Source organism: Oryzias latipes, chromosome 17 (genome assembly GCF_002234675.1).
Source record: "Oryzias latipes chromosome 17, ASM223467v1".
Classification (NCBI taxonomy): domain Eukaryota; kingdom Metazoa; phylum Chordata; class Actinopteri; order Beloniformes; family Adrianichthyidae; genus Oryzias; species Oryzias latipes.
The window spans coordinates 13,691,582-13,708,042 of NC_019875.2; the positions used below are offsets into that span (position 1 = coordinate 13,691,582).

The 16,461-nt window shown below is 38.6% G+C and overlaps 2 protein-coding genes across 6 annotated transcripts in view; both read left to right on the forward strand.

Moving 5' to 3' along the window:
* Positions 1-861: 861 nt before the first annotated feature.
* Positions 862-16,275, forward strand: LOC111949039 (apolipophorins-like). The gene is made up of 24 exons (XM_023964947.1): positions 862-2,049; positions 2,180-2,242; positions 2,347-2,513; positions 2,589-2,659; positions 2,823-2,988; positions 3,080-3,217; positions 3,445-3,610; positions 3,701-3,843; positions 5,103-5,206; positions 6,828-6,993; positions 7,099-7,284; positions 8,419-8,571; positions 9,422-9,566; positions 9,813-9,971; positions 10,086-10,204; positions 10,790-10,984; positions 12,613-12,771; positions 12,855-13,039; positions 13,139-13,321; positions 13,942-14,033; positions 15,567-15,736; positions 15,874-16,027; positions 16,109-16,189; positions 16,265-16,275. The coding sequence occupies exons 1-24, from the start codon at positions 1,989-1,991 to the stop codon at positions 16,273-16,275; spliced, it is 3,237 nt and encodes a 1,078-aa protein (XP_023820715.1). The 5' UTR covers positions 862-1,988.
* LOC101165344 overlaps positions 16,239-16,461 on the forward strand; it is a 36,133-nt gene continuing 35,910 nt past the window's right edge. For 3 of the 5 annotated variants that reach the window (XM_023965367.1, XM_023965369.1, XM_023965368.1), the window contains exon 1: positions 16,242-16,445. In XM_023965367.1, the coding sequence (XP_023821135.1) occupies positions 16,349-16,445 (97 nt within the window). In that variant the 5' untranslated portion in view covers positions 16,242-16,348. Of the gene's footprint in view, positions 16,446-16,461 lie in introns of all 5 variants that reach the window. The other 2 variants (XM_023965370.1, XM_023965371.1) reach the window with 1 other exon arrangement.

The window sequence follows — 16,461 nt, forward strand, 5'->3', positions numbered from 1 at the left end:
TAGTGGCCCTTATTTTGACTTTTTCAGCTTTTTTTCTTTTAAACTGTGTTGAAAGCAGTAACACGATTAGCTGTAAAATAAATGTTCTACTGAGTTTTGCACAAGTAAATATGGAGAAAAAGTTCCTATTCTGCATGGGATTGAATAACACTCTAAAATAGTTTTTTTTTTATCATGGAATTCCATAGAGGTATAAATATTACCATTAAATAGTTCATAATAGGATCATGAGCTCTAGAGAAATAAATCATTAGTCACTAGTTGAATCCAAGAATCTGTATGGGGAATGAAATAACTGGTCACATGGTTCAGTTGCAGATGTTCATGGATTTTGGTAGGAATCTATTCACTCCTTTACCTTATTCAATTCAATTTTATTTGTATAGCCCAAATTCACAACAACAGTCGTCTCAGTGGACTTTGTACCGGTAATTGTAAGGTGCATATTCAATCAAAAAGGATCATAAATGCATAGAATTCAATAGGATAATACCAAAACTTTAACTAAAAAGACTAAACTAAACTGGCATCCCTGCCCTCTGACCCCCCTTCACAGTAAGGAAAAACTGCTAAAAAATGGATACTTATATTAAAAAGTCCTGTTCCTGCAGGAGAGGCCAACATCTACCTGGTCACCACCATCTCCTGTAACAAGAAGCAGTCAAACAACTACAGCACAACAGTTACGAAGGGACAAAAAATGATGTACCTCCTACATCAGCTCAGTTTAACCCACTGGAGCTGCAGTTTCACAGCTAGTTTTAAAGAAAATCGTGTCATTGGTGTCGTTAACATGTTCTTGTGCAGGACATATATAAAGACAGTTAATCTTAAAATTGCAACTCAGAGGTGAATTTCTACTGAACTCCTGCTGCTCTGCTGAAACCATGTCCTAGAAAAGCGACACAGGCTTTTGGATTTTGTCTAAAACCGGCATAATGTTCCGGCATAACAGCACTGAACAACACAGTAGATCATAACATGATTGGAGTGGAATTTTAAGAATGACCTGAAGGGATTAGTTGGTTCTCTTCTTCTTCATCGCTGTCTGGTTTGGCTCCATTCACAGCAGAAAAAACCTGCTACATTAAAACAGAACTGTAGAACAAACCATTGGGGCTGATCAGTCCTGCATGGTTGACTTATATGTGCTTCCTGTAAATCAGAAAGACGGAAGGTGAAGATTCGTGCTGATTCCTCACACCCAGAACACCATCTGTTGTACTGCTCCCTTCAGGATGAGACACTACAGGCACCAACTACCAAAGTTTTTCCTGGAAAGCATTCAGAAAAAAGAACTGATGAGATTAGGTCTTTGTCAGTAACAGTGGAAATAAAGCCATAATTTACATTTTTTATGTTACAATCACTTTGTGTCCTGTGCTTTATATTATAAGTCATTTCACATACTGTACTTTATGTGAAGCAATGCACACTTAAGTATTTGTTCTAAACTTTTATTATTTGGGTGAACGGGTACTGAAACATGATTTCTTGTATGCTTTACATGTGTAGCATTAAACTGATTTGATATGATTTTGATTTGTTGTCTTTCTACACTTGAATGTATATACTAGGGTATATAAGTGAGTGAAAAAGCACATAGCAAGAATAGAAATCATTGTAAAAAGAATCAGACAAGAAAAGAGAACCCACATTAACAAAATACAGACTGACATTTTCTTAAAGCCTGATTCTCTCCAAAATATTTGTATGAAAGGCTACTATAAGAAAAAGGCTGTAGAAAAAAAGAGAGTTTGGTGATTTATTTGCTCAGTACTCTCATTGGTGTCATTTGTGTCTATATAATCCACATGAAGTGATTGGCTTGGGATGTTAGCTTCTCTTTTCTGATTGGTTGCTGGGAGCAGCCTGTATCAGGGTGAAAGCCCACATACAGGCCTGGTCATTTCATTGCAGCACACAGAGTTCGGCTTTCATCTGACCAACGGTTTCGTGGGCCACCAAACCAGCAGCGGATCCCGGTGATGGCTGTGTTGCTGCTGCTTACTTATTCCCATGTGTTTCTCATTTTTCTCATTGGCAGTGGTAAGCATGTGTCTGGTTCTTTCTGAGTTTTCATTAAGAATAGCAAGTCAATAAGTGAATGCGTGAGCAGCATTGAAGTTTTTCTGAAGGATGTTGTTCATTGTGAGTAATTTTTTTTTTTCCAACTGAGCTTCTTGTTTAGTAGCAGATGGCTTTCACATGGAACCAAACCCCTGTGATTCAAACTGTACTGGTAAGTTGTCACATCTTGAAATGTATTTGTTGCCAGCTTTCAGATCAAATAACTTTTAAGCTTTTTCATGCAACTTCAATTTTGATGTTTGTCACATTGTGCAGGAATTCCCGCTTCTGACCTGGCACATCAGATGGGCGTGAGGTATACTTACAGGTACACCACAACGGTGGCTACCATCCTACATGGGTCCAATGGTGGTAGGAATGGCCTTGTTTTGGACTGCGTGGTTGATCTTTTTGTGGTATCCAAATGTCATTTAATGATGCAGGTCAGCTCGTCAAAATATATGTAAAATTTGATCTAAAAACCATACGATGGCTTCATGTGCGTGAATGTCCAACAGATAAGGAATTCCCAGATAAAGCGACTCTCCTCTCAACATGAACATCCAGTGCAGACCTTGAAAAGTCTAAGGTCGTATCCTATCCTGTCTGTTTTTTCTTAAACTTTGAACATTTGTAGTGTGCCTCCAAAGTCATTTTATTGTAGCTCTCACTGCCAAGAAATAAGCTCCTCTGCCTGACCTGTGAGTGCTGTCAGGTCCCAAAGAGGCTCATCTGGTGTTTTTGTTTCTCAGGGAGTCGCTTGAGAAAACACGCCTCAAGTTCTCCCTCCGGGGTGGAAAGGTCACAGACCTCTGTCTCCAGGAGGGGGAGCAGGTGTGGGCTCTCAACATTAAAAGGGCTCTACTGAGCATGCTCCAGACCTCCCCCATGGTCATTACGTTCAAAGTGGAAAAAGAGGTGCGTTGACAGTCATTTATAAATCCAATGCCTTGGTGGATTTGGATTTTACTTAATTAGCAGAAACTTCCCTTTTATGTTAAATCCACAGACTGATATTTATGGTGAATGCACAAGTAGGTATGAGAGAAGAGGGACTGCACTGCATAAAACCAGAGATCTAAAGCAGTGTCAGCAGTGGAGGCTGGATGACTTCTGGCCTCATTCAGTCACTCTTTCTGAAGACAAGGTGAGTTGGAGCAACCTCTGTTTTTCTCCAAGGCTTTAAGTGGGGGAAATAAAAAAGTTTTAAAAAAAAGTTCTCTTGAGAAGACCAAGGTCATAGTTTTGGGGATAATCTGGAAGTCCACTGTAAACACAAACAGCTATATTTTGTCCAGCATATCAAGGATACAGTTATTTTCTCCAAAGTTTTGTTTTGAAGTGAACCTTGATTTTTAATGCTTTTTTCTGCAGCTACTTCAAATGGAGTTGGACTGTGTTCAGAGACATGGAGAGTCAGTGATGGTGGAGGTTAACTGCACTGAAACTATTTCCATGACCTCTCCAGTGCTAACAAAGACCCAAACCAACTCTTCCTTATTTCTTCTCACAGCCCAGCCAGGCCTTCCAACAAAATCAGGTCACAGTTGTGTTGGACCATTGTTAGTCTCATTTCAGAACTCCAATTTCTCAGTCATTTTGATTCTTTCTTTTCTATTGACTTCACTAGAGTCTGCAAGCCCCAGTGTGCAGGCCGACATGGAGTTTGAGAAGGAAGGAGCTTTGAATCTGGAAGAAACTAGAGCATCAGCAGCACAAGAAGTTAGTCAAACTGTGAGGCTGTTATGCAGAATCCCTTCAGTTCTACAGAAGGTAAGCCAAAACTTAACCAGTCTTGTTTTAAAGGGCTTACATCATGCTTTTCTTAAACCTTTCAGAGTAAACCGTAAAGATGAGCAGTAATGACTGATTTAGACAAGCTAGGTAAATACAATCAATACATAAAGACGTCAATATTCTTTTTGAATCATTACAAAAACTAATACTTATGTGAAGGTATGCAAGATGATGATTGGATTGTTTTTAATACAGCATTTTATGGCTCTTTTAAGAATTTGAAGTCCTAAATAGGAACTCTTTCAATGCACTTTTTCAAGTGGAGTTTTAGTTTTGCATTACAAGGTAGCAACAGTTCTTTTTAATCCACCTAACTTTGGTCCCGAGCTTCTCTTTAAACTTGTCTTGACTTGTTAACCTAAGAAATAGGAGCAGAAATACACCCAGGTTGGTTATATCTGATCATCTGCTAGATTAAGCAAGCGTGACAGCTTTGACATAGACGAAGTAAGGGAAACTTGGTCTGTCTGGAAACAAATAAGTCTTGGTGCCGTTCACTGGATGCATGCAAACTTTTCAGCAGAACAAACTGCAAGACAGAGTCAAATAAATTAGGGGATCCAATTTTTTGAAATTTCGATACAGAGAAACAATTAAATACATTTAAAAAACAGGTCAAATCTGAAAAATCAAGACAACAAAAAACCAAATAAAAGGACAATTTACTGATTTTACATAAAGCATGACTAGAAGGACTAATCGGGTCTCTTTTCAAATTCAAATTTGAATTAGGTCTCATTTCATCTTGTTTTTTCAGTTCTGGTAAGAAAACGTCATGAAAAGATTAGTACTGAATAACACTACAAAATTGTTTTCCTGATTTTTGAAATAGGCTGCATGGTGGCACAGTGGTTATGCTCTTTGCCTTACAGCGAGAAGGATGTGGTTTTAGTCCCAGCTGGGGGACCTGAAACAGAACATCAATGGGGGACCTTTCTATGGGGAGTTTGCATGTTCTCCCTGTGCATCCGTGGATTTTCTCTGGCTTCTTCCCAACGTCCAAAAAGATGGTTAATTGGTTACTCTAAATTGGTGTGAATGTAAGAGGGCATGGGTGTGTGATTTGTGGCCCTGCGACAGACTAGCGACCTGTCCAGGGTGTCCCCTGCCTTTGCCCACGAGGGGCCGGGATAGGCTCTGGCAGCCCAGTGACCCAGAAAGGGATAAAACGGGTTTAGAAAATGAATGGATTTTTTAAATGTTACATTTATTTTCTTATCTGTATTTACTCTTAGGTTTCTGAAGAGTTCCTCCGTCTTGTGTTCCAGTTAAGAAGGATTGCATTCTCACAGCTGAAAACACTTAAGCGAGAAGCGTCTTTCAAGTGCCACAACGCCTGGTCAGTGTTTCCTCATTGCAGTGTATTAGTTCTATTTCCCGCAGATCATTCAGCTCCTAAAAAATTACCATCTTTCACAGGATAATCAAATGGGAGTTCATGACACTTTATGTAAAGTTACTGCAGTTTAAAGTATTTCCATTTTTTCTTTTTCTTTTCTGCATTTTTTTTTTGTATCTCATAAACATTCAAGTTCAAATCAAAATTACAACAATCTTCGTAAACACAAAAGTCTGTTTTAAAAATGATACTTTTTTCCTTTTTGACAAATTAACCAAACAAAATATGCAACCTGGTTCTGTTTCTAAGATTGCCCAAACTGGTTATTTTTTTGGGAAAGCAATCAAATATCAGAGCTGTCTCCCCCTCTGGTCATCAACAGGAATCATCTCCAGAGTTCTGCATGTTCTTCATCTCCCAGCAACCCCAGGGCAGGGTTCCTAGATGCCACACACCTGACTCTCCTTCATTGATCAGCCACAGCGTACTTAAACACTGCACTGAGCCTCTTTCAGTGTGCAGTATTGTTTGAATCACTCTGTTGTCATCATGCAGTGGTGTAGCTGGCCCTCTGGCCCTCTGGCCCTCTGGCCCTCTGGCCCTCTGGCCCTCTGGCCCTCTGGCCCTCTGGCCCTCTGGCCCTCTGGCCCTCTGGCCCTCTGGCCCTCTGGCCCTCTGGCCCTCTGGCCCTCTGGCCCTCTGGCCCTCTGGCCCTCTGGCCCTCTGGCCCTCTGGCCCTCTGGCCCTCTGGCCCTGTCTCTTCTCTGATGCTCCCATGCTTGTTATTGACTCCTGCCTGCCTGACCCTGATTTAGCTTTGTGAACCTTCAGCTGAGCTAATAAACCTGCTGTATTTGGAACCAGCCGCCTGCCTGTTCTTGTGATGGCTAACTGTTAGTGAAAGCTCAAAATCCAGAGGTCTTGAGTGCTTCTCCACTTCTCAAAAATTCAAACATGCCAGATAACTGACGTGATGGTGAAATGGGTTTAATCTACTGTCAGAGCTATTCATTATTAATGAGCAGTTATTATTTGTGGGTTTATTATTATTGTGGTTCTTTGGCTTTAAAGAAAAATGCGTATACATTGAATAAATAATAGGTTAGAAACTTAAAGGAAGTCAAGGACATATTCTTACCTTATCATCATGAAATAAATAAGTCATTCAGAAAACAGCAATGTAAAAAAAACAAAGCTACTTTAAAAAATATTGATTTTGAAATCTGAGGTTCTGAAAAAAACATAGAATTATAATAATAGACAACATGATTAAAAAGGAATATTTTAAAAGGCTTTTTTAAAATAATGAACAGGTTTTTAAAGCAAAATGAAATATATTTTATAATATAATGGTTTATACAAAATCTGTATGCAGGTATTTCACAATTTCACGATCTTTTTATATATTTGTGAGAGATGTATTGGTTGATTGTGTGATTGCACATGGTCATATTTATTTTTTAAATTATGAACAATTTGGGGCTCCATAGCTAAGTGGTGGTCATGAAATTGCACATTAACAAAATGTAAAGCTCTTTTTTCAAACAATACAACATCGGGTAGATAGCAGATTTAGCAGAAACTGATACTGCTGTTGACTGACAGTTGACTGTTTTAACAGGCAACCGTTGTTGGATGCATTACCAGCTTGTGGATCTGAAAGCTGCATTATGCTCCTGAGTGACCTGATTCGGGACAAAGAAGTGGAGGAGGGGCAGGCTCACTCTTTTCTTACCACCATAGCTTTCATCCCTCATCCATCACCACAGATCATTGGCTCCATTACAGTAGGAACTTGGGGGAAACACAGATGATTGTATCAAATCTCTCACAAATAACATTTTTCCTGATGAAGAGCATCTTCATAAGTGATATCTGCTTGTCTATGCCAGGCCTTACTGGAGATCCCAGAGCTGCGGCCTAAAGTACTGCTGACGGGATCATCTTTGATCAATCAGCTGTGCCAAAAGTCACACACATCCTGTAGTGAGCTACCTCAGGTACAAACCTTTGAAAGGACGCTTCAGAAAATGCTGGGTGTGGGCTGCGAGGGAGATAAACTCAATCAAGTAAACGAGGTATGATATCTTTATTATGAAATAAATAGTAAAAAGGAGTTGTGTAAATTTTATTCCTTTGGCAAAATGTAAAAATATATGTCTTTAGGAGACCCAATGTCTACTCAAAAGTTTGAAAATCCACAATATTCACATGATCACAGGACACCACAGATTTTATTTGTAGTTTTGTGAACCTCAGCCCTACTGTTTTGCACTTTTATTCTGAAATGCATTCGTCTTAGAACCCTACTCAACTACAGTTTATTTTAGGCCATTAAACAAACATGTAACAATAACTCAGTGCTATTAACTGTTGTTAATAACTCAATGTTATTTACTGAAACTGAATTTTGTCACACTTCTAGAAATTCAGCCACATCGGAAGATTAATGGCACTTAATTAAATGGGTATAGCAATCATGGGGGCAACTAATTCTGCAATTTAATATTTTGACAAATACAAAATATGTCAGAGATGTTGAACAACGTATTTCCTGTGCTGCACAGTCATAAAGTGAAGTTTAAAGCCATAGTAAGCAGAAGTTCAGTTTGCTCGGTTAGCTCACATTGGAAACTAAGTGGGGACCTTGAGATTTGGCACTTCATAGAATCTGCAAATATATTATCTGCCTCACAGCTATAAATCCTAATATTTAATTGTTTAATTTTCTTGACAAAATACACTTTGTTTTACAGTTCATCTATGTTTCTGCTTCAAACTGTAGTTTGACTTGCAGACTTTTACTTGATTTTGAGTTTAGTCCTCCGTAGGGAAAGGGCTTTCTGCGGAAACCCTATTGGCTAATATCTGTCTAAATTAAAGCTATTAACTATACAGGACAGTCAATCTTTCAGCCCCGAAGTTTGTCCCACGAGTCTTGTTTGCTATCTGTGACTTTGCACCAGCTGTAGAAAGCAATGAAACTGAAAGTTTTCTTTGTCTGATAGCTTGCATTAGTCTAAACAAACCATTTGTTTCATCACATGGAACTATCATAATGCAAATGCAAATAAAACCCTAGGTTGTCAGTATTTCAATTGCCAACTTCCATAACAATACACTCACTCGATTTTGGTTATACGTATGTGTACAAAGAAAGGAAATAAAAATGAAAAAAAATGGCTCACAATCTACTGTATGTTGCTCTGCAGCTCCTTTATGTCCTGAAATCTGTGGGGAATACTGGTTTGTCTGCTGCTGCCTTTATCCCACTGTTGACCCGCTGCATCATGGGCCATTCGACACCCCTGGAGCTGAGACTCGCAGCTGTTCAAGCTTTCAGGCGCTTTCCCTGCTCAGCCGATGTGAGTTTATTTGGACAATAAAAAGCAAAACGAAATCAAAGATGGTATTTTCGAATAGATAGTCCCCGAATTCTTTTTTTTAGCACATTAAGTTGCGCAGAAACAGGGAGACTAGCATACTTTCCCAAAAATAAGTGGGCAAGAAAATCAAGTTTTTGGAGAGTAAAGGGAAGTTATAAAGTCTAAGTTTAAAACTCAGTTTTTCAAACAAAAATATTAAAAAAACAAAAGTTAGAAAATGCATAAAGCTGTTGTGTCCTATTTTTATGTGCTTCATACTGTAGGTGGTGTTTAAGTAATGTGCCAAACATATTTACAATAGCACAAGTGACATGTTGTTATGATTACTGCAACTCCATATATAATTTGCGCAATATTTCAAGCTTTAATTTAGTTATAGTATTTTGGATGCCCCCCCAAAATATGGTAAAAGTTCCACTTTATTCAATTGTTTGTAAGGAAACATGTATAGAGAAACAAATCTTAACTTTATGTTTGTTGGACAGACATGTCACAATGCCGTATGGGAAATGTACAACCATGCTCCTGGGGATCTATTTGACTTTATAACTCCTAATTATCCTTTTGCCATAGATAAACTCATTTGATATTTGTCTTCTTAAATCTGATATCTGACCGATTGCTTCCCTGATATTTTTCGCTCATTGTTTGTTTGTTTGAGGCTGTACACAGTCGTGGCAACAACTGAATTTCCCAAGCTGGGATCAATAAAGTATCTTATATTGTCTTGTCTTTTGTCTAAATAAAGTGATAGTTTAACCTCAATGAGTTGAGAAGAAGGTGAAAATTGAAAGTTTCACAGGTCACTGAAAGTGTTTCCCTCCATCAGCGGTCGGTGCTGTTGAAGCTGTACAGTTCTTCCCAGGAAGACACTGAGGTCAGAATTGCTGCATACCAGCAGCTCATGCTCTGCCCTGGCCAGGACGTGTTTGATGTGGTGAAGACAACACTGAGGAGTGAGACATCCAGCCAAGGTCAGATCGGTCGCTGTGTTCTGTAGCAAAGAAATACCTACAACATGTTCCATGATTCTCAATGGAGGATGGTTGGAGCAAACAACTTTTTAGCGTTAGAAGAACTTAGAAAAAGATGAAAAAACTGTGTGCGTATTGCAAAACTTGAAAACGGATACCAAACAATGTTTTAACCTTTTCACTTTCCTTTGGGGTTCAGGTTGATCACTGTTAATATATATTTCCTCTGTTCTCATGTTTTTCTAGTGGGCTCCTTTGTGTGGAGTCATCTGACAAATGTCCTAAGAAGTGAAGACCCTATGAAGCAGGCTTTGATCGACACCCTGCCTGATGACATCATCAGCAGAGATTTTGAAGGAGAGTTTCTTAAATACTCTTTCTACTCAGAACAAACCTTTGCCTCTGGTAAAACAAATTTGTATTTTTTAATTGTAAATTCCAACAATAAGTGATTATATTCAATGCTTCAAGGTAACAGTCCATCCATTCCTCTACGTTGCTGTTGTTGGTTTTTTTCAGATTTAGGAACTCATAATGTTGAAACGTCACTGATTTTCTCTCCAAAATCCTTCCTACCCACATCTGCATCTGCAAATGTGACGATGTATGTTAATGGTAGAGCCTACAACATTCTGGAAGTAAGTTTGACATTTGTAAGAAAAAATACATACTGGTAGATGATAATTGATCTGCTTTGAATTATGGAATAATTTGGTTTTACACTAGATACTTAGATATAGACCGCAGGTCTGCATCCTGGAGCCACATCTATCTCTTTTGTCCGTTTATTGAGGGTCCTTGGCTTTAAAGGAAAATGCTAATAAATTGAATAAATAATAGGTTAGAAAGTTAAAGGAAGTTAAGAACAAATTCTTATCTTCTACTGCATACCAGTTTCTAGTTGAGGTTTTATCAAAGTTCTTCACGTATATAATTGCATTGATATGTATAGATTTTTTTTGTTCATATTCAAAAGTAAAAGGAGAAAAGAATGATGGAGAACTAAGTCATAACGATGAAAATGCCATGTTTGACTTTCTTGCATTTTTTACTCAAGTACGTTTTTTTGTCAGTGGGAAACTGAACCAAATGGCTTTTAGCACTGAATGCTGCAGATCCCTGACCAAGACCAAACCTGGTCCTGATAATGATGTTCAGTGTTCCACATCCCAGGGGTTATTTTCTGTAGAAATAATTACACAACTTTCTCTTCCTGCATTTAGGTGGACATCCACATTGACAACGCTGAGCCACTTCTAAAGAACTTCTTTGGAGACATATCAGAGAGGGAACCTTCTGCTGCACCCGAAAAACACAGGGAAGGAGGGAGAAGGAAGACAACCAAGGAATCCCAAGGAGCAGGGAAAGAAAAGTGTTCGGCTACCACCGACTGTTACTTGAATCGGGCGAGGTCTATGGTAAGACAGTCTTTAAAGGTCATCTTTGAAAGTGTTCAAAGCCTTGTGTCAAAAGATTAAGCAGATTCCTTTTTTGCTGTGGTTTGACATTTCAAACATTCAAGGCTTTTGTTGTAACACCTTACACTCATTTTTCCCATTTTGTTTCATGTAAACATGAATAAAAAGTAAAGTGAGTCTTTTTACAAGTAATCAGCCTCAGACGAACAGTAATCGTCATCTTACCATATAGAAAAAAATAATCAAAAATGTATCGGGGCTCACCGACTTAAAAACTTACTCCAATGAAAATTGTGTTTTTGGTGTTTTTAACAAGTTCTTGTGGCATTTCTCTGATAATGGAGGGCATATCTTAAGACAATTGAGCTTCATTCAAATTGTGTATCAGGAGCAGAATAAAAAATGCCATTTGAAAAAGATTTGTATTTGTGACAGAGAAAAAGCTCTGGGGGCGGACCACAAAGTCTGATAAAACAGAGAGCTCTCAGAATTGGGAGGGGATGGGGGGATTTTCTAATACCTGACGCTCTGCGGAAACTATATTCTAGAAAACAAAACAAGTTTTTTTTATTTTAGCGAAAAATGACATGATCATAATTAAAAGATAAATGGGAACACTTTTATATAAGATCAAAAGATGATTGGAGTGGGGACTTTAAGCCCTGGTACCATCTGGCTCAAATCAGGACATTTGACCAGCAGTATTTGCTGTGCCCTCAAAACCCCTTGTGTAATGCCCCTGACACCAATTATCAGGGCTCCCAAGGCATTGAATGTAAAAGAGTGAGTGTACTTCTTAAAAAAAGGTCACTCATAATGGGCTTCCTCCGTAAAGAACTGTATTTGATTAATTATTTTTTGCCAGGAGAAGTGTTAGAGAATTTTCTCAGCCACATTATTCACTTCTTATTTTGGAGAAAAATAACGTTTTTTCCAAGAGATTCAATCTCTCCAATGAGATTGGCTGTAATACCAAAACTTTCTAAAATTCCTCTTCTAACATCCTCAGCAGATTTGTCTACCCATACATCTTCCTGGTTGGCATTTGCTTTACTTATATTGACTACGACCTGTATGTCAATAACAAAAACAACATAATTAGTGTAACAGGCTGGAGCAAAAATGTTTCACTGGTTTATCATTTAGCAGTAAGAAGCTCACAAAGAAAAATAGTCCAATAGTGCCAAACCATGTTATATATTGTCTTTTATAGCACAAAGTTCTTTGCAGTTTGCTTTTTGTTGTTTTTTTCAGAAACAGATGCATGAGCAGTTGTGAAATTGAGGTTATACCTTTAAAGAACCATGTCCCAGCACTTTTATCAATCACACCAAACCAAATGGCTCCAGAGTCCCCCAAGCTGGGCTGAGGCTCTCCTCCGCAAGCCAACCTTACTTTACTGTGAAGAACCAAGCTAAATGAGGCGAACTTTGGGGTCAAATTTGCTCGAATGCATGAGCATTCCTCTCAAAAAATGTTAATTGACAACTTTACTTTGGGGCACATCTTACTAAAATAAGATAGTTAGAAATGTTTACACTAAGGAACTGAAATAGTAGATTGTGTTTATATCTGATTTTTTATTTTGCTTATTTAAAAATGTTCAAAAAGCTTTCTGCTTTTTGCAGGTCTTTGTTGGAAAAAAAATGGAAGAGAATAAGCCCAGATGCTGGGGAGGCATGAAGGTGTTTGGGAATGAGATCAGTATTTTTACCTGCAATGAGATCTACAGAGAGGTCAGCCAGGTGTCACCCAGTATGGCTGAACTGGCTGTGAAGCTCCTGAAGGTAAAATTTGTACACAACTGACATTTCTTTCTCCATTTAAATGCTGACCTTTTTCTCATGTTGTCCTCCAATGTGTCCTTCAGGGTCTTGATGTTCACCTCAGACACATGTCTCCACTGCTGACAGAGACAATGGTTTTGCCATCTTTGTCCGGTTTACCTTTGGAACTGGCCCTGAACCTAACTTCTATGTTTTCACTGTACCTTAATGGAAAGTTAAATTACAGGGATCCTTTTCCTTATTTCTTGAACGGATATATCAAACCCAGGTTCAAATTAATGTTTTTTTATGCAATTGTACTTTGAAATTCATTCCACAGCCACCATCATTTCCTTACAAGTGAGTGACAGGATTTTTTGGGTTTCAGCATTTATTCGAGCCTGTCTGCCACAGTGGGAGTTCACAGTGTGCTGGGTCAGGCCGCTGTGCAGTGGATTGCTGAGCTGAAGAGCTCCACCAGTCTGGATGGCAGCATCCAGATGGAGGACGGGGGCAACATTAGGGTGGTGCTGAACACACCAGAAGACTCAATGGACATAATCTCTCTCAGGTACACAGCACCTCAAAAGCATCTCTAAATAAACCTGCAGACTGTGCAATGACAGAATATTTTTCTTTTGTTATGTAGGTAAGAGATACTTTGAACGCAATTTTTACAGTTGACTTTTTTTGCACAGTCACACTTGACATTTTACCAAATTTGTCTTTTTATATTTTACAAATTTCAAAATCGTCACCTTTATACAGTTTGTACAGCTGCTACGTGTCCTTACCACCATGTCTATTGTGTTTAAATAAATAAAAAAGATTATGTAGATTACCGCACATTCAGTGTTTTTTTTTATTTTGCATTAATACAATATTGAATTGTATTTTTATATTCCAACCTAAGTATTTTTTTTTCTTTACATATCACAATTTTGCTGATAATTTCATTATTTTACTTTTCTAAAAGTAAAATTAGAATAGATAAGAAACACTTTCCATTTTGCGTTTCTCTTTTAAAAACTATCTATAAAAACTCACCAATACAAAGTTTACATGTTGGACAATCATACAAAGCATTACACTGCATGTATGTGATGAATACAATTTTAACTAGAACTATGATATTAAGGGCTTAAGATGGTTTTGATGTTTTCTCATTAACTTCAAATTTGTGTTCCATAGCTCCAAAGTGTTTCAGCTCAGTGGAGACCACAGAGAGGAGATAAAGGGGCCGAAAAATCAAGTCCACAAAACCACATGCACACCAAAAACTTGTATGTCTCATTTATTTAATTTTCACTTCAATCATCTTTTGCTCTATTTTAAAATCATTCCCAGTGTTCTTTTAGTTAAGATGGGAGAAAGCACAATAATAAAAAAAAACTTTCATTCCAGATCATAGTTTCTGCAGAACGGCACTATCACCAGATTCACTAGGATTTAAATAAAGGAATAAGCTACTCAGAATGCAGTTTTTAGCATACATTTTTTACCACCCTACCTCTGATCGACCTCTGATCAGAAGATCGCAGGTTCGATTCCTGCCTTGTCCGGCCATAGGTCAAAGTGTCCTTGGGCAAGACACCAAACCCCACCTTGCCTGTGTTTGGCAGCGGAGCCACCATCAGTGTGTGAATGAGTCTGTAACTGTAAAGTGCTTTGGGCCTTCAAGGAAGGTAGAAAAGCGCCATACAAGTAAACGCCATTTACCATTTAACCATAAAATAAATAAAAGACCCACTCCAATGAAAATTGTGTTTTTGGTGCTTCTTGTAATTATGGAGGGCATCTATGAAGAAAATTAAGCTTAAAATTGCAATTTGAATATATATCTATTCAAATCATTATGAATCAGGAGCAGAAACAAAAATGCAGTTGGAAAAAGTGAGTTAGTGTGACGTACAGACCACTACAGGACGCCACGAGCTCTCTGCTTCGCTCCATTCTGATGCATCCACTTGCAGACGACTAGATCCATGTAGGTCATAATTTCCCTTCTACTAGCTGGCATCCATCTGGCTCAAAACTCCACAGCTGGACAACTCCAATATTGCTTGCTATTTTTGTTGCAACCATAATAATAAGTTAGGGGTGTGAGGGCTGTAAGGTATAGGAGAGCGTGTACATGTGTCAGGTTGGGGGGTTGATGAAGGACCCAAAATGCAGAGACGGGAGGTGTTTCAACGTAAAAAAAAAAGTTCTAATACTGAAACAAAAAGAACTGTTGAGCAGGGTAACCAAACAAAACCAACTGTCAGGGTAACCAGGACCACAGGGAATCAGATGGTATGGACCAGCACAGAGGAAGGCAGAGACAAGACTTATATACAAACAGGACTGACAAGACACAGGTGAAAACGATCAGGAGAGATTGGGACCAGGAAAGTAAAACTCAAAAACAAAGAAAAGCAGGAAACCTTCAAAATTTAACAGGAAGCAGAACTCTAATATGACAGAAACAAAACATGAAAAAAACTAGAACAAAAAAGAACCCCAATCATGACAACATGTGGATGATGGGAAGGGTGCGGGTTTACCCTGTGCCAACAGTCCCCGCTCACAACTCAGCGGTGAATTTCTAATTAACTCCTGCCGCTCTGCAGAAACTACGTCCTAAAAAACAACAGTTTTTTTTCTATTTCAGTTAAAAACGGCGTAATCATTATTAAAAGACCACTGGGGACGCTTTAAAATAGATCAAAAGATGATCGGAGCAGGAATTAAAAGTTTTGTCCACTTTTAAATGACTCTGTGAAATCATGAACATTTTTAACAAGGTTCTACTGTCTTTCATCAAAAATATACAGGGTCCAAAATATTCGGCTGGCAACTGTGCTCTAATGTCTCGTATCCATCAGCTGCCGCTGGTTTGACAGTCCCCGTGTTTAGACCAGCCCATCTCTCCCTGAGGCTACTGAAGCTGGACAGTGGTCTCCAGTTTTACCTGCTGGAAGCCTCATACTTCCTACATCATCAGGTGAATTTGTCTGAAGTTCTCCTAAGTTTTTGTGAAATTTGACATTGCTGGTTCTTTCTTTTTCTTTCTCTCAGTCTTTGAAACACAGAGAAGTGTAAGATGAGTTTCCTCCTTATTTTTTTTTCACTGTAACATAGAAAGGTTCCTGGTTCCCAAGAGATGCCTCCATTCACCTCCTGCTTGCCACCCCTCAGTCTTCCATTCCCAGGGATATGTCTGTCGACCTGGTCATCAACTCTCACAGAGTTCTGCTCAGAGTCACCCATCCATTGAAAACCATCCAGATACAAGGTGCTAACTCAACTAGCCTTTTTACTAAGAAAACATCTTGAAGATCTCTCTGATTTTCTTGTCAAAACATATTTCATTCAGGTCAACTTCAACATGAGAGGAATATAAAGTCTGGAAGACTGGAGCTTGTGATTGACAGTTTTCATTATTATATCATGGCAAGTATTGCATTGCAATGTTGCAATGATTACACATCTTTCCCCTGTATGGATTTAACAATGATCTCATTCATCATAGGGTTTGGTTGACACCCACACAGTTCTATCTGAGCAGAGGACACACTATTATCTTGAGGCTAAATTGTGTTCTGACAACCATCCCATGATCTTATCTGCAAATGTGACCCAAGAACTTGGTAGGAAGACCAGTGTTTCTGCCACGGTGAAGAACTTATTAAGTGAAGTGGCATCTCTATCAGGTAACTTTTGTTACTT